Source organism: Brachypodium distachyon, chromosome 1, assembly GCF_000005505.3.
Source record: "Brachypodium distachyon strain Bd21 chromosome 1, Brachypodium_distachyon_v3.0, whole genome shotgun sequence".
Classification (NCBI taxonomy): Eukaryota; Viridiplantae; Streptophyta; class Magnoliopsida; order Poales; family Poaceae; genus Brachypodium; species Brachypodium distachyon.
Genome location: NC_016131.3, coordinates 12,124,645 through 12,146,797, shown reverse-complemented (window position 1 = coordinate 12,146,797; position 22,153 = coordinate 12,124,645). Strand labels below are relative to the sequence as shown.

The window sequence follows — 22,153 nt, the reverse complement described above, 5'->3', positions numbered from 1 at the left end:
TGTCGAGAAAAAGAATGTGTTTCTTATTAAAAAAAAGTAATATCTGGATTTCTCTAGGAAAAGACGATGAGCATGAATAACTGTATTACTCTGAAATTAGCAAGAAGAAACAATGCGAAGCTGAGATCAGTAGCTTTTGCTTCACCGAGATACATGTGTATATGTTCAACATACTATTATACCTGACATCTGCCAGAAAAATTAGGAAATGGTACCGGCTTCAATTTAAAGTATCAGCTCAGAGCTCTCTTTCTATCTCTAGTTGTATTTTCTTTACACGACTCTAGTTCTAAATTTGTACAACAGAGTAATAAAAAGCCTGTGCTTACTCATTCTCCTCATCTTTACACAGTGCAGAACTCCTACTAATGTACGTTCTCTCATCTTGTTCGTGCTATCGTACGACCCAAGATTAAAAGATCTTTGCTTATGTTTAAAAGCAGAACTGAATGCAACCAACGAGACGTTTCTTCAAACACTTGAATAGCACGAACAAGTTTTTTTTATAAAATAGCACGAACAAGTGTGAGAGTTAATCGATTGATTACCAATAGAGACGGTGAGGTCGACATGCTGCCACCATGTGGCCATGGATTCCAGACTTCCAGGCTTAGTGTGTTCTTGTCAAGCTCGACAACCCTCTAGCCGCTAAGCCATTGTCGTGCTTTGGCGATGCTTTGACTGTGCCTCTAACGAAGGAAAATTGTGTGTAAAACCTGAGTGCTCCACAAAGAAAAACGGTATCACTTCTTCAGAAGCACACCTCGACAGTTCACAACAAAAAACCAATTCCGTGATTGTTGGTGGTGTTGGGCTGTTGGCAATGGCGTTAGGGTGTGGGGACGGTACTGCCGACTCGCCGGATTTGCCTAGATCGGATGCTCGAGGCTGCTAGGCTCGAGATAGGCAGCAGGTTATTTGTCATCCCGGCGTCCGGCGCCATGCAATTCCAGCGACGGGGAGTGAGCGCAAAGATGGGGTTGGTGCGACAGAAGGGGCAGGCTGCGATACGTTCCTGCAGTTTTCGCACAGTTCAGATGACGACGAGCGAGTGTGGCGGTCGGGATTGAGATTGACGGGAGGCGGAGAGGAAAACCAATACTCGAGGAGATGGGAGATGGTCTTCGGCGGCGCTGCATGGTGGATTTGAATTTTGAACCCGGTTGACGAGATTGGATATCAGAGCCAGCAGTAGAAAGGGGATTGGGGGAGGCCGGAGGCGGCAGGAGACACGGCTACACGGGACGGTCGGTGCTGCTTGCTGTAAGGTCCCGCTTGTCAGAATGAGGGAGAAGTGGACTCACGACCACCAACTGAGAACTTTATAAGTAGGAAAGATAGTGCCAGATCTTTTTCTAATCAAATTATATTTAGTATATGTATATAAAAGTTAGGCATAAAATTCCGCGTGAGCCTTATAAACCCAAACAGAGGGAGTACATATCAGGCTTTGTTGCTGTCGTTTGGCAGAACATAGGTGAGGTGGTGGACCTTCCCCCATCACTACAAGAATACGTAGATCGAAGCGAGACATAGCTTTTGACAGCTACAGTTGGATCGACATTGTCAGGAGCGAGGGCGCTTGGATATGGATGGTGTCTCCTCGACGCCGGCTTCAAATTCTCCCCCTCCATGAGGTTTGGAGCTAGGAAGGGCGAGGCTTTGTGTCTTTCGCTGCTTGAATGGAGGGCGGAACTTTGCCTTACAACAGGGCATGCCCACATGGGGTGGGCTAGATTTCATTCATAAAAATAGGCAAGGTATCTTTATTCTATTTAAATGTTCCCATGTAAAAGCAAAAGGAAGAATTTTTTGCTAAAAACAGTGTTAGTTTTGACATTTTTGGTCTAATTTTCTCAGATTCCCTAACCAAACTACGAGCAAAGTGGTTGATAAATTCGATGCATTTTGGATGTATAAGTCCTCAGCCGGTTGAGGAGAGGTTTGCTCATCCCAAGCCGCGTCGCCCGCAGATCATCTAAGGATGCGCCATTGTTGGTCACAAATATCAATATGTGTGTGCGGAGGAGGGGAAGGATGAGAGAGAGAGAGAGTTAGGGTTTCAAAGCCGTCTATATTGAGTGGCCTAATCACCACCGATATGGGCGACATCTAATGGCTTGTTTGTATCATGAAATTCGCCCAATGCCGCACACAATCACTATTCGCAAACGTCTGACTTGACCGTAAGTGATGATAAGATCCAGTAATGGATGTTGTTACCGTCCGTCAAAGAAAACATTGTGTTAGCAATGTGTGCCGTACGCCAAAAGACAGGTCACTAAGACACATCGTCGATGATTCTTCTAATGACCCATATGTGATAACTTGATAGTGTTGTTGTCTAACTGACATCATTGATGGCCCGCCAATCACCTGTCACTGTCGAGGACCACCATTGATGCATGAGATTCTGCCCGTCAGTGGAGAGCGACCAACTATAATGTACTCCTTCCGTAAAACCACGACAAGAATTTTAGAACAACGGAGTGAGTATACTCCACTCTACAGCGGATGTTTTTTTTTAAGAAGTAGTATGACGTGCACACCGGTTGATGCTACTCATGTGACCTACACGAAGACAGGACATGGATCATCAGCTGTCGGACTGCCGGCGGCCGGCCCTCTCAAACATCCTCCTGCAACCCCACGATGATTAGAGACAAGACAATCACCGGAAACCCTTAATCTTCTCAGATCGATACTGTCTGTCTCGCGTGCATGCATACACGAGCGCGGCCGATCTAACAAACACCACCACGTGTCATGGAGCAAAGATCATCAAACACAACCTGAACCCCCCCGCGAAAAGTGCGGTGTCCCGTAGCGAGTTGTTGGGTGACCCAACGGGATTAAGCTAGTGTACGCCTTTCAATTAGGGTGTCAGGTTCCTCCGGATCGTGTGATGCAGAGCACATGCTGCTGGTTCCGGGCCGGCCAGCAGCTGCGTGATTTCCATCAGACAGCCGCTTGTACCAGTATTTGCTCTGTGCTGCAGCTGCTTGCTGCTGGTTGGTCTGAATGTTCCTTGCAGTTTCGTTTCGTGGCCTATCATTACTCAGAAAGTGACAAGGCTCCTGCAGGTCCATCACAAACTCAAGCGAGTCGCTGTCTCTGAAATTCTGGAGGCGCCGCATTTGTGCAATTTGCACCTGTGCGTGACTTGCAAGTTCTGCGTTGATTTAAGAAGAGCGATCGATCTGTATTTAAGAAAGTAAATGGAGCGAGTTTCAGAGGTCGAGGTCGCTGTCAACTGTGAATTTCAGTGCATCTACTGCCCTCCAGGTCAGCAATACTTAATGATTCCTTGGTAAGAAGCATTAGCTGATATCAGCATCTCGTGTGTAAACATGAGCAAGTTCCATGACGCTTCCAGCCAGGTCCCAATTAGATGACAATGCCATAGGTGGCAGCGCTGCTTAAACAATTGTAAGGAAAGTACAACCTACAAGCATCTGAAACTGCTGTGTTTGTATCCCAGGAAACCATCCATCAGGCATGTATCATCATTGCTTCACCAACTGTACAACCACTTGTTAATTAAGCTAGTATAAATACGTTTGGATACCCCTCAGGAGCAACCCATCTGTATGTACTACACTCATACAAACAGAGCTTCAGTGCCTTCCTTCCCTTCTGAATCTTCCTCTGCTCTCGATCTCGAAGCAAGAAGAGAAAAGAGCATGGATCTTTCACACATAATGCCGCTAGACCAGCACTATAACCTGGAAGAGCAATGCAGCAGCAAGCAACCCAAAGAAGCTGGAATGGCTTCAACGAGCGGCAGCATAAGTGTGGGTGTCTCGCAGGTCGCCTTCGTGCTCGCGGCCATTGCTTCCCTCTCCTTGATCCCGTCGTCCTTGGCCATAGCTTCCTCGCTCCCTTTGGGTGCCGCCTTATCAGCTCGGGAGCTCCTCGCGGCTCTCTGCGGCTTGGTGGCGACCAAGAAGGCGCTGTTCGTCCTCTGCAACGTCATCTTCCTCTTCCTCGCCGCCGATTGCCGCTGCTTCTCCGGCATCTGCAGCCTGTCCCCGTCCGCCAACGATGCCGTCGATGATGGCCTCACAGCTTCTGAATCGCTACCATGTGCCGTCCCACAACCATCTGAAGATGTAGCAGTGTCGTCGTTGCGGCCACCCGAAGCGAAAAGCGTCCCCTTGGAGACGGCCGTCGTCGTGGAGGAGTCAGCCTGCAGTGAGGCGGCCCAGCAGGAGCTGGAGAAGCTAGAGATTGACGAGCTCAACAGGAAGTTTGAGGAGTTCATCCAAAGCAGGAGGATTAAATGGCAACAGGAAGAAGCATTGCCATTGCAGTGCCAAACTGCCAATGCCAAAGCCAGCAGTTCTAACTAACTACGAGAGAAACAATGTGGTGGTAGAGTACGGATGATTGAGTTGAGATGTTCGACCCGTACCTGTTTCTGTTCTGATAGGTGTATTGTAGCGTTAATGCGTTAGCCCAGCAACTCTACGGTGTGAGGTTGTTTGTGGTGTGACGGTGTGAGTTGTTCAGGTTCAATCTGCTGCGACATGATGATGCCATTTGGTATTTCTTGATTATACTTCATTAGTTACGTTTACTCACGTGCTACATTTATATGTTATCCCTATATGTCGATGAGAGTTACTAATTTTTCAAAGAGAGCAATATATTAAGGGTCTGCCTAGGTCCGAGTCGACTGAGAAAATCTATTTCTCAGTCGACCTGCCTGGTGCATGCATCGTTACATGTTTGTGGTGTTGTGTTGCAGCATATTTGTTGGTTGTCAAGTGATGAGCCTGGTTGGGCCCAAGTTCACCACCTGCTGCGGTCAAAATGCAACACAAATAAGCCGATTGTTCACGAAAAGCATAGCTCAATTTCTCTGTCCGTGTTTTTTCTAAAAAAGCACAAGCAGCGCAAAAAAACATATTTAAGATTTTGGAAAAAATGATGGAGAGCACGTTAGAAAAGTTTACAAAGGAGAGAAAAAATGGCTTATTTTAAAAATTGCACCAGAAATGGTAGGCGCGATTATAAAAATTGCACCTGAAACTTTATACGCACTTTTCCATTGTGCGTACCCCTAAAGTGGGCCTCCATGACAAAACAAACCCATAACCGACCCGACCCAACTTCGGCTCTATCCCCCAAGCACACATCAACCAAAAACACGACCAACAAAAAAAATGACATAACAAGATAAGTCTTAGATATACAATTTATATCCAACATTTCTATGCGAACTAAAAAAATAAACCATACGAGAGGTAGTCCAACGAAAAACTTACCGACAAAATATAAAAACAATACACATGCTATAAAAACAAAATATGGACTAAAATAACATTACCGATGTCGCACTAGTGGCACCCGGGGTGCCACCGCTGCACGACGCGTGGGTCGCATCGCTGGGTTCTCAGAAGGATCTCACCCCGGGCGGCAACGTGCAGGCTGGCCGGAAAGCTACCAGCCCGGAAGGGCTAGTGGGGCTTCGGGGAATAATCCTGCCTGGGCACCTCCTGGGAGGGCACTTGCCGGGAGGAGCCGTTCCCGGGCACAGGTTTCCGCCGCGAGGATGGGGCCGAGCGAACAGAGCAGCAGCGCCACGTGGGCGCGCGGCAGGCGCCCAGTGTGCAGTTTCGTCAGGGCAAGGAGTGAAGCGCACGACGCATTTAATGACCTGACAGGAAGGGGGTTATCTGTCTAGTCAGGCAAACAGTGACTGTCCAGGGCTAGTTTTTAGGCCTTAGACCCCTAGCCGCGGGGTTGGCGCTCATGCATGCATGCCAGCGCACCGAGGAGGAGCTCCCCAAGCTCCATGCTCGCCACTTGTAATCCATGCACCGTGGCACCTGTGGTATCCTCTTGGTTATAAAAGAAGGACCCCCGCCAACGGTCAAAGAGTTCGCACATTCAACCAACAAGCAGTTCTCCACTGGTAGTAGCCCAGAATAGCAAAGAACACTTAGCCAAAAACAGAGCACCCGGGGACCCTTCCCCCAGCAACTTGTAAACACTCCATCTTTCGATAATACAAGCTCAGACAAGCAGGACGTAGGGTTTTACACCTCCGGGTGGCCCGAACCTAGGTAAAAAGTGTTTCCGTGTTCATTGCATTCTTACGCTTTGCATTGGCCTCGCCGGCGATTACCGGAGCGATCCCCGTAGCCCACTGCCGAACCTAGAAAGGGGGTGCCCGCGCATCCCGGTGTCGGAGCCCTGTGCGACGACAACCGAAATCATTACTAGTAATTATCCAATACACAGGCTTTAAAATAAAATATAAACACAATTATATTGGTGTGTATGAATTGACAGACGAAGAACATTAAAAACTAAAAATATTAGACTAGATGAGGTGTAAGAAGGTAATAGTTGAATGTAAATAAGCAATGTATTAATAAGTGTAACTAAACATCCATAGAACTCACCAACAAAAATCTAGAGAACTGCAGCTACGTCCAAGGCTCAAGCGTTGATATAAATATAAGAACCAGAACAACTTCTTTTAGGATCAATAGAAAAACAATCCAAGGCTCAAGCGTTGATATAAATATAAGAACCAGAACAACTTCTTTTAGGATCAATAGAAAAACAATCATCCAAAAACGTGCAAAAAGCACAGCGACTGCAGCCCATGTGCTCCCCTACTGCTAGCCCGCCTGGACACGTACAAACACAATTGAGGAAAGAAAACCTGCACGCATCTCCAAACCCATTCGATGGTCTAGAAAATCAACTGAGAAATGTAGTTTCTCAGTTGCCTGAGACCTAACAAATCCGATATATTAATATCAAGACAATACCAGTTCCTAACAACACAATATCAAGAGGTAATCAAGATATCGAGAAAACACACACCCCAAATTATTACACCTTCATATCCGTCACCTTCCGAGTCGCACCTCTTAACCTTATGTCAACACCTTTCGCCACGAACAAGAGGCGCAGGTCCGAAACCACCAAAGGACGCCTTCACGACCATCACCTGAACTTACAGATCTTCACCCTGAAGAGGGACCAAGAACCCAAAGTGTCAGAGCCTCGAGATGATGTCTCCACTGAGTTAAGTGATGCCATGTATCTTCACCCTCGAGTATTATCTGTCACCGAAGCACCACTACAACCACTAGCGCTTTTAAGATTGGGTAATTTGTTGTTTTTAATTAGTTTCCAAAGTAGAGAATGTCTTCTAATTAAGCTTTGTGATTGCTCTCTCCAATCATCCTCTGATACATTGTTAGTACATGTGTACTATCCAGCCGGTGAAGGTTGGGGTCTTGGGAATTCCAAACCTATATATGTTCCTTCATAAGTTGCATACAAGGTTCCATAAATGCCCCTGGTGCCAAAAGCCCAAGCGGGTGTAAGGAACAAATATTGGTTTGGAATTCCCAAGACCTCAACCTTCACCGCCTGGATAGAACCTTGTATCACATTGCATCTCTGTTGGTCATCTTCAGCCTCGGAGGACCTGCTCAACTATTCTGGTAGTGACCATTTGGTACAGCTAGCTCCTTGGGGTATAGGACACATGTACTAACAATTCATATTCATATATGAAGGCGCAAGTATATAAAATGGATAAATAGCATACCGTCCCCACAAGTATATAATGAACAAACAACAAAAGCGCAAACAATGATATCCTAATACGTCCATATGCTTCCCAAACCTATGACCAAGCTATCCATTACAGACTCTGACACAACCATTTTCAGAGTTTTGAACGGCATTTGCAAATCTACAGACAAGTTAATCAGGAGTGCCTCCCATCAGTCAGCTAAAGGTGCGGAGATGCCTACAGGTTATGTTTTAGCATACACAAACAAGGGCAGGGTTTTAAGGTCTGCAAACATCGGAATAATGATGATTAATATAGGGCTGTCACTTAAGTACAGAGTAATTAGCAGTGGGTGCTACTGCTATATGACACAATCCATCTTCAGGCTCCATTGCTGTTTCTTAGCAGCTTCTTCTTCAGCTCAATCCTCATCTTCCTCGGATACCTTTTTCAGCTCATCTTGAATCATAAGCTTTATGGCTCCTTTTCTTGGAGCCAGGTCAATCTTGTAATGGTCGTCTACAGAGATGATATTTGTTAGAATGTATGACCAACAACTGCAATCACAACTGTACAATTCTAAAAGGCTTACCGAGCTTCTTAAGAATGTCACTAAAAGTAGCCTGCAAAATCAGAATTCCAAATATGTCAGCTCCACATAAGAAATTTCAAGAAAAAACAAATAAAAAGTAATTTGAACTCCCAAAAATATCATAGTGATAGATAGGGGTGGACTAGGCACAAGGAAACATCATCTCAGAAATATGATCATGTGTGTCCTGCGCAAAAAAGACAAATGATAGTACTCGTTTCTAATAACATGAGTATTATCACTTGTCCTTTCTTACGATATGTTTATTCCATTATCACTAAGAAGTAAGAATTGCATGGGAATGTTTGAAAACTCAAAAGTTTGAAAACCCTGAAAGGGTGCATATGATGTGGTTCCATCACATCATTTCTGAAATTAAAATAAAGGGCATAAAAACTGTTAGTACTGATATTTGCAGTTAGGTTTTACGGTTTTACTCATTAGGTATAACATGTACTAGTATTCATGTATATTTAACTAAGAAGTTACTTTCTGGAAACAGGTATATTCAGGAAACGATACAGTTTTACTCATTACGGTGACCATGTAAGTACTGATATTTGCAGTTAGCTGCCTCTGTTTCAAGTTATCTGCCAAAGTTGGACTTTTTGCTGTCAAAATAGTTTAGTACAAATAACCCACAGCAATGAAAAATATCATATTACAGAAATATTCTTGATATGCATTGTTTTCAAGTAGCATTGCCAGGTACCATCAAAGTGGAAAATAAATTGACACCAAATAATCAAAATGGTGAGATAAATGAACAAGGTGTAACGCACCGTGTTGAAGTCAACTTTTTTAAGGATTCCAACAATAATCTTTTTCAGTTCACCCTTACTGGGCAGACCTACTTCAGTTTGTTCACCTTTACCCTTTGCCGCCTCCTTACCTATATAAAAACACAGTCATCAGATATGCCAGACAATCTGCCAACATACATACCCTAATGACTATCTTAATTTGGAAGATAATTCTTGATTACACCATACACAATAATTGTATCAAGTACTGGAAGAACATACAGAAGTCCTGCACCTGAGCACTTGTCCGCGTAAAGTACACATAATTTTATCAAGCTACTACATGTCTATCTAATAAGATAAACTACAAATCAACAGAGGCTGTTAGCACTGAAATGTAAATTCCAATAGGCTAGACCTGTGAGCGCATTTAGCACGAGTCTGACTGTGGCTGAATTACTGCCAGTTACAACAATAAACCCCGATGTAAATTTCAAATCAGCTAGGTCCTTAGACAACAGAAAATAAATCGAGTATAAGGCAGTTGCCACGAAACAAAACAACCATAAAATTCATATTTTAAATGGTTAAGAACTAGACCGATAAGTACCAAAGATCAAGTAGAACACCATACCTGGCAACTTCTTTTCTTTTATCTCCTTTTCAGAACTTGGGGTACGCTTTGATATGGCAGGTTTCTTCTTCCTAGAGAAGACCTTTGCACTGTCATCGGGGCTCTCCTTTTCCTTGGAGACTTCTGGTGATGTTTTGCCCGCACTCTTGCTTGTTGTCCTTGGAGGACCTGTCTTAATGGTGCTACCTGCGGCAGCCTTCTTTTTACCTGCAGAATTTTTTACCTCTGATGACTTCTTACTTGCTTTTTCTTCCACAGAGTCATAGCCACCTTGTTCATCAACAGCTTCATCTGCGTCTTCCTCACTATCAGACTTCATAGGTTGATCTTCACCCTCATCTTCATAACTATCATACTCCAGACCTTGCTTCTGCCTTTTACTTGGAGCTGCGTCCTCACCAAATTTCTGACGCAACAGTGAGAACAAAATTTGAACACTGATTCAGGAATGATGGTCATGTGTGTGCCAACATTAGCAAATCATTATAAGATAAGCAGAACTTCACTAGGATGTACAAGCATATACTCAATTCAATATCAACAAAACGTCACGAAAGTTCGAGAAAAAAACATGTCACTAACTCAATTGCAAAACAAAGGCACACATAAGGCATACTTGAAAACTGCAACTGGATAAACATATAATCAACAGGTCACATCTGACAGATATGCAGCCATACCTTCTTAGAACCCTTGGGAGTGACATCTGGAGTCTTACTCGAACTACCACCTCCTCTCTTGCGCTTCCTAGAATTTGACCCCTAGACAGTAGGAGAGAATAAAGATGTGATAAATTACCATGCACACTAATCCGGTCATAAAAACATCAGCAATGGTAAAGTACTGAGGTACAACTGACACCAAGATAGAAGCACAAGAGATAACACTTTCTCACCTGGTCGTCAGAGAGCCCAGAATCATTCATAGCATGAGGTTCAGCAATGAAATCCAACAGCTTTGCTACAATATCATCCTACAAAGAGTTATCTCAAACTCTGTTAGATGCCACTACAGTGTTTCACTGCACCTGCGTTCACCAAAATATTGTCCTATGAACAGAAAATTAAATCACCTTTCTAACGTTTGTTTTGGGAACCGGAATGGCAAAGAGACCACATAGGTCCACCAACATGTCTTTCATACATTTGTCAAGTTTTTCCTTTGCCTTGGCTCTCTGCTTCTCCTACAGATAAAAGCTTTTCAAAATTAAACCATTCCCATCACTTAAATAGAATGGACAATTCAAATTTGGAGCAACGCAACTTACATCACTCTCATGCCACACAAATCCGGAGAATTGAAGTATATGGCTTTTAAAATCTGCAGTCTGGAACATTGGAACGTAATCTTCTTGTCAGGACAAGTAAGCTAAACAGAACTCCAGTGTTAACATCAGTCAAATAGAACTTCAGAGTTAGGGATGGAAATAAGAAATAATATGATCGGATTGTACTTTTTTTTTAAAGGGATCGGATTGTACTTAAACAACCCAAACCAACAACTAGATGTCTTTTAAGTTGTAACCACCTAAAGCAAAGAAATAAGGTGAATTAAACTGATCGGTGAGACTAGCCTCGTGATGCACCATACATTAGCATTGCTGGTTCTCTATTGCACTGTGAGAAAACTCGGTTGACTAGAAAACAATATTAATCACTTGGTGTTGTATTAATTTGACAGTTTTTCGGTTTCGTTCCTAAACTGGAAGTGAGCTAGCTCACTTTGTTGGGGAAGTGTGGGTACTATCCCACAACCTGAGTTCAAATCCTCACGGATGCAAATTTACATTCATATTTATACTATAGGAGTTTCTTGTACAGTTTTTTTTCGAGAAAAAAAAAGCGTGATGCCTCAACTGGCGTCATGAATCCATGATGATTTACATACACCTCATTTAGCGAATATTGTGGACATATACCTTTGTCAGTCTAAAACTGTACTACATCTATGATCATAACTTATTTCGAGGAACTAGTGCTTTTGGGGAAGTTTAGCACTTTGGTGTGACACTTGCTTGAATAATTCTAACCCATCTGAACTGGAAGCAACAGAAAAAAATCTGCATCGGTTATCTCAAAAGCAACATTATAATATTTCAGATGTTTACCTTTCCTTTCCTCCCAAAAAGAACATTGTGAAGAAATTTAAGATCAGCAGGTTTTCTCCTTGATAATCTGTGTGCCACTGCAAATAAGTAAAAAAAAGATTGAGCAAACGAAAACAAAAGGTGTGTATTAGGAAAGGAAATAAACTTCATACAGTATAGCATGACTGCATGAGCTGAAACACTACAAATAATGGCAAATGACAAATGTTCTTGCTATCAAAGACGTGTGCATCAAATGCATGCATGGGTGCAATCAAAGTTTCAGTCCGACCAATGTAGCTTATTATAGGTTAGTTGTTGATATAGAACCAATTCCCAGGGAGAAGAGAAAGCAACATTTACTATTCGATACTGTCATCTACTCAAGATTAATTAAGAATTTAAGACACATGATACTTTGCTAGATGCAAAAGAAATCTCAAACTACAAGTTCCAATCAAACTGCTATGGTTTGTTTCTTGCAAATTTCAGTAAAGATGAGATATAAACAGTGTACAGATAAAAAAACCGAGCACTCGACTGAAGTTAATAAAAAGAGAAATAAAACTAGCCCTTCGTATGACTATGACTGACAAAATTTTGCAGTTCTATTACCGTTAGAAGCTATCCTTTATAAGCAATAGATTCACATTAACTGGAGGAAAATCACACTATATTTGCCATTCTACTCTAGGTATTGGATAGATCCCAACACCTAATTTGTTCAGATAGCTTCTCAGTGAAAAAACAAGTATGGCACATCCACCAAGTTCCTCAAATAAACATCATACATACAGTAGTGATAGAAAAAAAGGGTTTTAAATAGCATTTGTCACAACTAAATATAGAGTTGTGGAAGTGTTCTGGGTTAAGCTCAGAACATCTGCAAGTAACATGAGTGGTGTAATAAATATAGATACAAACAGAAGCATATAAAGGAGGAAGACATATGCATCAACATCATACACGAGAACCAAATAAACACTTGTTGCTTCAACTGCTAGATCAGGAACAACCTAATCATGATTCATGAGATTAAGTCTTATGCATTCTCCATAACACATGAACAATAGAGAAGTTGGAAAACACAGGGAGGGCAGGAGTTTGACTGGGACCTAACAAACACCTAGATTCACACCAGTTGTCTATCCAAATTCTGTAATACCACACATCATTAGGACAAGTCAGGTGCTCGGCTTCAAGCGATGCAAACGAAGAACATCTTCCAATCGTTTAATGCAAACAAAGAGAAATCTAAGCCTTAAACAAGAAGAGCAGTGAAGGTCTATTATGCAGAACTAGAAGATGGCAGCAAAACAGTAAAAAGTGTGTAGTTGCAGAGAGCTATACCAGTAGGTATGTCCTTCAAAGGAGTACCACGACCCTACAGTGAAGAAATTTATCAACTGTTATTGCATTGTCAGAAAGAAAATGTGGGATAAAGATAATATGACTGCAAGCGATTAACCTTCTCAACTACGAAGTTCCTGTTTGGCTCCTTCTCAATCACTTCAACCAGCCTCTCCACTATTTTCCTATCACGTTGAGGACGATCGGTACTATAAGGGCTCGAGGAGTTCAGTAAATTTTTGGCTTCCCTGGATTTGGACCCATCCTGTTTCTTATCCTTCCCCTGGCTTCTATCCCTAGCACTTCTTGCTTTCTTGTTCTTAGGAGTTTCCTCCTTACTCTCTTCATCATTCTTGTCTGCCTCGGTGACTTTCTCTTCTGTTACACTGTCATCTTTTCCTTGTGTCTTTGCACCTTTTTCTTGCTTTTCTTCATCCGCATTTGCCTTTCCATCCCCTCCTTCATCTTTCTTATCAGCAGACCCACTTTCTTCTGCTTCCTCTTCCGCATGCTTAATATCACTCGTTTCTTCTGCCTTCTTTTTGTCATGCTCAGCTGAATCATTCTTTACTTGCTCATTTCCTCCATCCTGCCCCTCAGAACCACTATGTTCTCCATCTTTCAGTTCCTTGTTCGCATATTTTTCTTCCTTGTGTCCTTTATCTTTGACCTCTGCATCTCCTGCCTCAGCCTCAGCCATCTTAGCATCCTCGCATTCTGCTGCCTTGGCATTGTTATCTTCTTTTGCATCTTTATCCTCCAAACCGCCCATGTTGACATCCTCCTGTTCTGCTGCCTTGGAATCACTACCTTCATTTGCATCTTCGTCCTCCACGGCAGCCATTTTGACATCCTCGTTTTCTGCTGCCTTGGCATCCTTATCTCCATTTGTATCTTCATCCTCCACAGTGCCCATTTTGACATCCTCATGTTCTGCTGCCTTGCCATTGTTGTCTTCATTTGCATCAGCATCATCCACAACACCCATTTTGACATCCTCACATTCTGTTGCTTCAGTGTCATTATCTTCTTTTGCATCAGTATCCCCTACAACAGCCATTTTTACATCCTCCTGTTCTGCTGCCTTGGTGTCATCATCATTCTTAGCATCTGCATCTTCCACACCAACAGTTTTGGAATCTTCGCATTCCGCTGACTTTGCGTTGTTATCTTCCTTATCATTTGTATCCTCGACAGCATCCATTTTGGAACCCTCACCTTCTTCTGCCTTCTCCTTGGCCACTGCATCTTCCACACCACCCGATTTGACATCCTCAGTACCCACATGCTCTGCAGCACCTGCATCATCTTCCTTTGCATCCTCAGCCTCAGCAATCTTGGCATCTCCTTCAGATGGGCCCTTGCTGCCATTTTCTGAGGGGGGTTTCGGTTCTTCACCATTCTTATTCACTACTGCCACATCCTTTCTCTCGCCAGCCTCTTCCTTCTTGGCATTATCCTTCTTACCAGGAGCAACAATGTCAGCAGCTCCTCCACCATTTGCCGTCTCCTCCATTACAAGAGCTGGGTCTGGCTCGGGCATTCCCTCTAGCTGCAAATAAATGGTTTACCCAAACAAAGATGTTAGAAACTGATGGGAAAAATAAACAACTGTATACTGTGGGGGCTGGTTGCAAATTTGTAAAGTGTGTGCCTTTTATCCCAAACAAGCAAGGAAATGAACAAAAAATGTGTATTCCCTCCTAAAACCATAACAAAGATTTGATTACCACAATCTCACTGGAGAGTGGGTACAAGAGGACTCATAAAGGTGGTTGAGGCACACGGCAACGACGCAACAAGAAATCAGTACAATCCGCTGCATATCTAGAACCCTAACCAACGATAATACCATCACGTTCCACATATCCCACCAGAATACAACTATTTGTGTCAACTGCAGACCAGTAGACCACCGAACAGCGAATTTCCGGCAGTCAAACCGAGGAACACTAGACACGGTGCAGCAGCGAGCAACTAAAAGAATCCACTTTGGGGATCCAAATCGAACCCAACCGGAGCGAATCGCAGCTCTGGTCGCAAACCCAGCCCCACCCAAGCTCCACGAATCACACACAATTAAGCTCACCCCTGCGCAGACGAAACACTTCCTATCCTCCTCCTCCCGGCAAAACCCTAACAGAAAGACCGAGTTCGGCAAACCCTAGGCAAGCCCCGAGCTCAGCCGCAGCTCCCGCGCAGCAGCAACGCGTCGACCTAGCCGAGCAATCCCTACATGCAGCAGCAGCAGCAGCAATCTCGAACGAGCAGCGAAAAAAATTCCTCTTTTCGGGGTCTTACCAGGGAGAGCGAGCGGGTGATTCGCGCGGAAGAGTGGAGTGCAGTCGCGTCGCGTCGCGTCTTCGGCGTTCTGGGAGAGAAGAGAAGAGTCTGCCCGACTTTTATTTTTTCCTTAATAATAATACGCTGGTTTATGCGCCGGACGGACGGACGGACGGACCCCAGCCCGGAATCCAATCCGCTTTTATTCATTCCCCTTCCTCCCCCATCCCGACACGTTCATGAGCCGATCGCGAAGCCGATCCGGGCGGATGCGAGCGAGAGCAAAGGGGGTGGTGGGCCCGTCCTCGATCTGCTGGCCTTTTCTGTTGGCCGGTGAATGCCGCGCGAGTTCAATTCCCCGTTCGAAATTCTCCCGCCCGTTGGAGGAGGAGAGGAGGAGGCCAAGGATCTATCTAGCCGTGTTTTTTTCACCTGGTAAAATTGAAGCCACTTGAACGATAGATTCCAATAATCATTAAAATAGCTGATTAAAAGTTTGAATGTTCTAATCGTGATCTTTGGAAAGATCGAACAATATTGAAATAAACTATTTTTTTGTTTGGGAGGGGCATATATCATAAAGTTTCAAAACTATCTTTTGGACTTATCCTCTTGCAACCTTGCTTGCACATAAACCCACTCAACTTCTTTGTCTTTGCATGAAGTGAATTCCACACTATATCCTGACGGTTTCTATGGATATTTGATATTGAGATTTGGTATAAACCTATACATATCTTTTGAGCTAATATCGCCATCAAGAGCTACATCGGTACAACATGGGGTCTATGACGGTCTCGATTCGTACTACACTTACTATGATATAGCAATGCTACCATGGAATTTCAAATGGAGAATGTGGAAAAGTTTGTAACAGCTGCCCAGGTTAGCATTGGAGCGTAGCGACCAATGAGCATTTCTCATGTAATTTCTTTTTGCTGGGTCAGGGCCAAGCTAGCAAAATCCGAGGCCCTGTGCCAAAATGCATAATTGGGCTTCCAGCCTCATTGGTTGAATCAACGAATTGATGTTGCACTGCTTCTGGTTCTGGAACGTACGCTCCTAGTGAGACGAGATCAGCATGGACCGAGGGCGATCATGTCCTAGTTGAATTGACGAATAGTGTCTTGATCAAATTTGGATCACCGGATCGGGGCGAGGGCGACCGCGTCTTAGGGCAGCTCCAGCGGGGCGACCCAAACGGGCCACATTTTGCGGTCGTTTTGGTCCGTTTGGGTCGCGGGCCCGACAGTAAAATGTCCAGGTCCGGCCTCAGTTCGTTTCGGTCGGGCTATGCGTCTGATGGGGCGACCCATTTTGATTGGGAAAAAAAAGACATACCAAAAGATAGCCATTTCATATATAGTGGTTCAAACTGCTTACATATATAGATGAAACTACTACTAGATGATATAAAAAGTACTACATATAATAATAAAAACTAAGATCATCTATTCAGAATTAGAATCCAAATTAATGATCTCGCGCTCCGGCGTCCAGGCCTCCAAGTCATCGTCTGACAATGGAGACCAATCCGCCTCCTCTCCTCCTCCTCCTCCTCCTCCTCCTTCACTTGCGGCGGTAGCAGCGGGACGCCCTCCTCGTTCGTCGGTGAACTGGGAGACGTAGAGCGCAGCCCCCAGGTCAGGCCAGCGCCACAGCTCCTCTCTGCCGGACTCGGCCATTGCTGCCGTCAGCATGACCTCCTCCTCCTGTTTGATGACGGCGAGGGCGATCGACGATGGCTGGGGAGCGGCGCGCCGAGCTAGGACGCCGGCGAAGAAGGAGCGCCGACGGAGGTCATGCTCTGTCGTGAACCAAGCGTCCCAGTAGGGGGAATCCTCCGCGAACGTCGGGTCACTGTGGAGGTCGTCGGGGATATCGGCGCGGTGGCGCCATATCTCCACCGGGCACGCGCGGCCGCTCGCATGGACAGGGCGCATCGGAACCCGCTCGGGGTTCAGATGCCAGCCGTGCGGGCAGGTGTGCGCACACCCAGTAGTGCGCCGCTAGTACGCACGTCCACGTACTAGCAGCGTTTGGGACACGCCGGCGGCGTAGCGTGGAATGGCGTCACTGCCGATGCCAAGCGGTTGCGGTGCGGCGCACCCTGGCGACGAGCCTGCCTCGTGATCGTGCTTCCCCGCAGGCCACATCTTCTTCTGCAGCATTGCTTGGGGCCGGGGCTAGGGTTTGGCCGAAGTAGGTGGGGAGGGGTGGTGGGGACATGGGGACGAGCTAGTCCCCATTTAATATGACCGAAACCGGAGCTCGTCGGTCGCTGCCAAGTGAGGCCGGAATGCGAAAGGGCTTTGACCTGCGCTGATGCGCGGACCAAGCGACGCTCCGTTTCTCGATCCGTGGAGACCGAAGCCTGATGTAGATTTGAGGCCAGAATGCGTCTCCACGGACCGAAAAGCGGGCTCGTCAAATTGTCCCTTATTTATCGGGTCCTCAAAAGATGAAATGATTGGTAGATCTTCTCTCCTTTTCTAAAAGAAAAGTGACACAACAAGAACAAAAAAAATTAAGTGCCCTCCATGTTAGGTGAAAGCTAGGACCAATTTTAGTTAAACGCCAGCTGCAAATTTCAAACGAATTTGCTTATCATGAAACCAAACTAATTGGCAAGATAAATTGAAAATATCAAATTTATAGAGTTGGTTGCCCTCTAACGGCATGCAAATCTGCAATTGCGACAGAGATTTTAGAAAGAAAACACCAGCATACTAACTCTCCCCACCAGCATCACCATCAGCATCGGGCCATATGCCAACCTCGGAGTATCCACTGTCAGCGGCGCATGCCCTGAACATTCCAGCTGTGTTGAACGGCATGGTAACCTCACCGGCGCCTGACACCGCTACCAGCCCGAAGCTGCCACGTGGCACAGCAGCCACAACGCGTTCCGCGGCCTCCTGCAGAGATAGGCCCCGGTGCTCCACGAGAGCCGCCACGTCACGCGCCACCGTGTGCCGGATGATGGCCTCGCCCTTGCCTGTGGCCGACACCGCACACAGGGTGTTGGCGTAAGTGCCGGCGCCGATGATCGGGGTGTCGCCGATCCTGCCGGCCATCTTGTTCACCACCCCACCTGTGGATGTGGCCGATGCCAAGTTGCCGGAGAGGTCGACAGCCACACAACCAACCGTGCCGGTCCGGCTGTTGTCGTCTATGGGAGGTTGGCCTTCCATTGCCTGGGTGTAATCCAACCGAGCAGCAAAGCAGAAAGGTTTATACATGCTGAACTAGCAATCTGATTATATTAAAAAAAGTTGTGAAAAGTAAAGTTTCTGATTTGGTTATTTCTGAACAGTGGAATAGGACATCATGAGCTCTTTCTACATGTCCATGTACTTCGTTATGAATGTTCTGAAACTTCTACTCCATGAATTTTTCCAAAGTAACTGATCTATTCACGAGGCACCTTTTTCAGATACAGAAGGCATGTAAGAGACCATAGGCTAAACAATATGGGACATATTAGGGTTTGGTTGACCAAACCTTTAACCATAAATTACTTCATGAATATGGAACTAATGTGATCAAAACCATAACCATAAGCAAATATTTTTGAATAGAAATATAATGAATATGAATCTATGTCATATAATTATATATTAATAAAGTAATTAGTGGTCAAAACATTGGTTAAAGAAAAACTAATATTGTTGTTGGACGGAGGTGCGGACGGAGGTGTACTAGTAATTAACACTGTACCATCCGCAAAGTGCATGAACATCTTCCTTGCATTCCGAAATATATACGGACCTAAACACATGGATCGTCTGCAAGATTTGTCAGGTCTCATGTGCACCTTGGAGTCAGCATGTGATCTTTTTTTTTCTTGAAGTACTGTATGTGGATATGGTATCTAATCACGGAGCACTCAGCGGTGACCAATTGCGCGGTGCCACGACAAAAATGAGGAAATAGACAAGAAAGCTGCAACAGTACCTGCACCCTGTTGGCCTCTTTTGCTTGTCCGAGCCTCTCAAGGTTTTCCTCTGTAATAAAGTGGCTTGGATCCATAGTCTCCACGCCCTGAGAAGTTACCAATAAGGCAATAAGCAATCAAATCAAGAAACCTGAGCTGCCAAATGGAGAAAAGAATAGAGCTCTTTCCGTACGTGCCACAATACACATCCTTTTGGAAATTTGCACAGTTTCTAAGGTTTCACCTTCTTTAATGTTTTACTCCATGTTGTCAGATTTTTCTATACTAATGTTTGAAATATTCGACTGAACCCCATTTTGCAATATTGTTAAATAGCAAGTTATGAGAGCATAGTTAGTTAACCCGCACCGCATGTTTTCTTTCTCTCCTCCGAACAAACGTCGTCAAAGACCATACTTGAGATGTAATATATGACGAACAACTCCTTTATGAATATATAGTGTTAACAGTATGGGACTGCCTCAGGCTCAGTCGATTGAGATATAAGAATTCTCAGTCGACCAGCTTAGGCAGGTCACTTTGCATGCATGGATGGGTATTGTACGTGTTTGGCTTTGTTGATAGGTAGCCTAGTATTTTTTTTTGTTGAATTCATTAATGACACCAGGTTTCAGATTACCAAATTTTAAAAATCACCCGTGAAATTTTATGTCTGATTCTAAAAATTGCATGTGAAATTTTATGCATGATTCTAAAATTTGCGTGAAATTTTATTCCCGATTCTAATTGCACGTGAAATTTTGTGCACGATTCAAAAAGTTGCACGTGAAATTTTACACGCAATTCTAATTGCAGGTGAAATTGCGCGACTCGAAAATTGCACGTGAAACTAGATTAGCTTAGCTATCTATCTAATTTACAGTAGAAATTATGGGATCTGCGATTGGACATAAAAATTGCAGCTGAAATTTTATGCGATTCCAAAAATTGCACACGGAACTAGATTAGATTAGCTACCTATCTAATTTACAATAGAAATTATGGGATCTGCGATTGGACATAGAAAATACAAATATTTTTTCTTGGGTAAAGTAACAGATGACTCGATCGATTTCTATATCGATCATGATACATGTGATAACTTGGACATCTATTTCAAATACATATCCCATTTTTGCAGAATGAAAAAAAAAGATCACGCGTGACAAGAAAAATAAAAATAAACAAAACAAAGAGAAAAAGGAAAACAAAAAAAATGCATTCTTAAAATTAGAGTTGTAGTATATAGAAACAAGAAATAGTGAAAACAAGAAAAATGAAGAGACAAAAAAACAACAAAGTATAAATAAGAAAAGAAAATAATAAAGAAGAAAGAGAAAACAAAAGGAAGAAAAAAGAAATAAAAAAAGTAAAAGATGGCGGACAATAAAAATAAACAAAACAAAGAGAAAAAGGAAAACAAAAAAAATGCATTCTTAAAATTAGAGTTGTAGTATATAGAAACAAGAGATAGTGAAAACAAGAAAAATGAAGAGACAAAAAAACAACAAAGTATAAATAAGAAAAGAAAATAATAAAGAAGAAAGAGAAAACAAAAGGAAGAAAAAAGAAATAAAAAAAGTAAAAGATGGCGGACAATAAAAATAAACAAAACAAAGAGAAAAAGGAAAACAAAAAAATGCATTCTTAAAATTAGAGTTGTAGTATATAGAAACAAGAGATAGTGAAAACAAGAAAAATGAAGAGACAAAAAAACAACAAAGTATAAATAAGAAAAGAAAATAATAAAGAAGAAAGAGAAAACAAAAGGAAGAAAAAAGAAATAAAAAAAGTAAAAGATGGCGGACAAGGGACTTGAACTTGCAACTCATGCATCCAATCCAAAACACCTAGCCACGGCAGCAATCAGTCCAACCTGTCCATTTATAGTTATTAAGTTATATATAAAGCTAGCTGTCTCAGGTCGACTGAGCGACCGAGGGCTAGCAAATCCGTAACAATATACACATATGCAGTTTTTCTTAAGTAACAGTCCAACGGAAAATAGGATTAGTACGTAATACTACACCTGGTCCCTTGCAAAGGCCTCGGCGGCATTGAACGCGAGGTAGATGTGGGGCGTCTTTTCCATGACGATCCTGGCGAGCGAGATGGGGTTGACGACGGTGGAGAGGCCGCAAACGGAGCCACAGCCCATGGTGGTGCCATCCATTATGGATGCCTCCATCTCCACCGTGCCGTCGCTCGTCAGCACGGAGCCCTTCCCGGCGTTGAAGTGCGGGCAGTTCTCCAGCTCCCTCACCTGCGCGCGTGGCCGCAAATTAACTCGCAATCATCATCAGGACACACAATTAGCACAACAACAAAACAAATATCGTTCTCTCAGTATCCAAGTGACTAACTGATCTTTTTTAAATGAAATCTTTGGTACGGTACCCAGTGACAGCTTCAATCTGGAGCAAATTAAATCGATTCCATCAGGAAGAGGTGTAGCATGAGCCGTGAGAAAGAGACGGTGGGAGGGAATGCAACAGGGGCGCAAGCGCAACGCATACGTACGACGAGCTCGACGACGTCGAGGGCGGCCCGGCCGTCCTGGAGCGCTGAGACGCCAAGGTCGAGGCAGCGGCGGAGCGTGGCGAGGCGAGGCTCCGCGCGCTCCGGCGGCAGCGAGCGCGGGATGTCCCCGCCGCCGCCCTGCAGCGCGATCGCCCACCCCATCAGCTCCGGCTATGGTGGACTGGCCTCCTCTTGCTTGGCACTGGCCGTCGAGCCACCTGCGCCGGGCAAAGCTGGTTTTAAACCCAGCCAGTGAGCGTGAGCCACAACGGCCGGCCCTTGCCCCAATAATGCCCCGGGACGGCAAGCAACCAGTCCTGGGATATCTGACACGAGTGAGCGACGGCGCAACAACGGGAAAGACATGGAAACAAACAAGCTGACCTCGCGATGGCGTCGTCCAACGGGCTCCTCGCCTTGGGACGCCCTACGGTACGGATGCAGAGCTTGCCGGCTTGGCAG

The 22,153-nt window shown here is 44.4% G+C and overlaps 2 protein-coding genes across 4 annotated transcripts; both read right to left on the bottom strand.

The window, feature by feature from the left end:
* Positions 1-7,544: 7,544 nt before the first annotated feature.
* Positions 7,545-15,459, bottom strand: LOC100841401 (claspin). The gene is made up of 12 exons (XM_003562270.4): positions 15,253-15,459; positions 13,070-14,503; positions 12,952-12,985; positions 11,623-11,699; positions 10,783-10,842; positions 10,588-10,698; positions 10,411-10,488; positions 10,196-10,276; positions 9,516-9,921; positions 8,921-9,030; positions 8,139-8,169; positions 7,545-8,065 (listed from the first exon to the last, which is right to left on the bottom strand). Exons 1-12 carry the CDS (start codon positions 15,442-15,444, stop codon positions 7,968-7,970), a joined length of 2,712 nt encoding a protein of 903 aa, XP_003562318.2. The 5' UTR covers positions 15,445-15,459; the 3' UTR covers positions 7,545-7,967.
* A 2,318-nt stretch (positions 15,460-17,777) lies between these two features.
* On the bottom strand, positions 17,778-22,153 carry LOC100845946 (isoaspartyl peptidase/L-asparaginase 1). Of its 3 annotated transcripts, XM_024460406.1 has the most exons (5): positions 22,076-22,153; positions 21,692-22,008; positions 21,201-21,434; positions 19,192-19,278; positions 17,778-18,431 (listed from the first exon to the last, which is right to left on the bottom strand). In XM_024460406.1, the coding sequence occupies exons 2-5, from the start codon at positions 21,851-21,853 to the stop codon at positions 17,964-17,966; spliced, it is 951 nt and encodes a 316-aa protein (XP_024316174.1). In that variant the 5' UTR covers positions 21,854-22,008; positions 22,076-22,153; the 3' UTR covers positions 17,778-17,963. The 3 variants fall into 3 exon arrangements, with proteins under 3 accessions (XP_024316174.1, XP_014752022.1, XP_024316177.1); XM_014896536.2 differs by lacking the exon at positions 22,076-22,153 and having other exon boundaries at positions 21,692-22,024; XM_024460409.1 differs by lacking the exons at positions 21,692-22,008; positions 22,076-22,153 and adding an exon at positions 21,569-21,587.

Bases quoted from the DNA above. Each gene is read 5' to 3' on its own strand.
- LOC100841401 (XM_003562270.4), bottom strand. From the start codon at position 15,444: ATGAATAAAAGCGGATTGGATTCCGGGCTGGGGTCCGTCCGTCCGTCC. The intron at 10,843-11,622 runs GTAAACATCTGA...CCAATGTTCCAG, and splicing joins TTTTTGGGAGGAAAGGAAAG to ACTGCAGATTTTAAAAGCCA. The intron at 8,170-8,920 runs GTGCGTTACACC...CTGATTTTGCAG, and splicing joins AAAAAGTTGACTTCAACACG to GCTACTTTTAGTGACATTCT.
- LOC100845946 (XM_024460406.1), bottom strand. From the start codon at position 21,853: ATGGGGTGGGCGATCGCGCTGCAGGGCGGCGGCGGGGACATCCCGCGC. The intron at 21,435-21,691 runs GTACGTATGCGT...CCACGCGCGCAG, and splicing joins TCGACGTCGTCGAGCTCGTC to GTGAGGGAGCTGGAGAACTG. The intron at 19,279-21,200 runs GTGTAGTATTAC...GTAACTTCTCAG, and splicing joins AGGCCTTTGCAAGGGACCAG to GGCGTGGAGACTATGGATCC.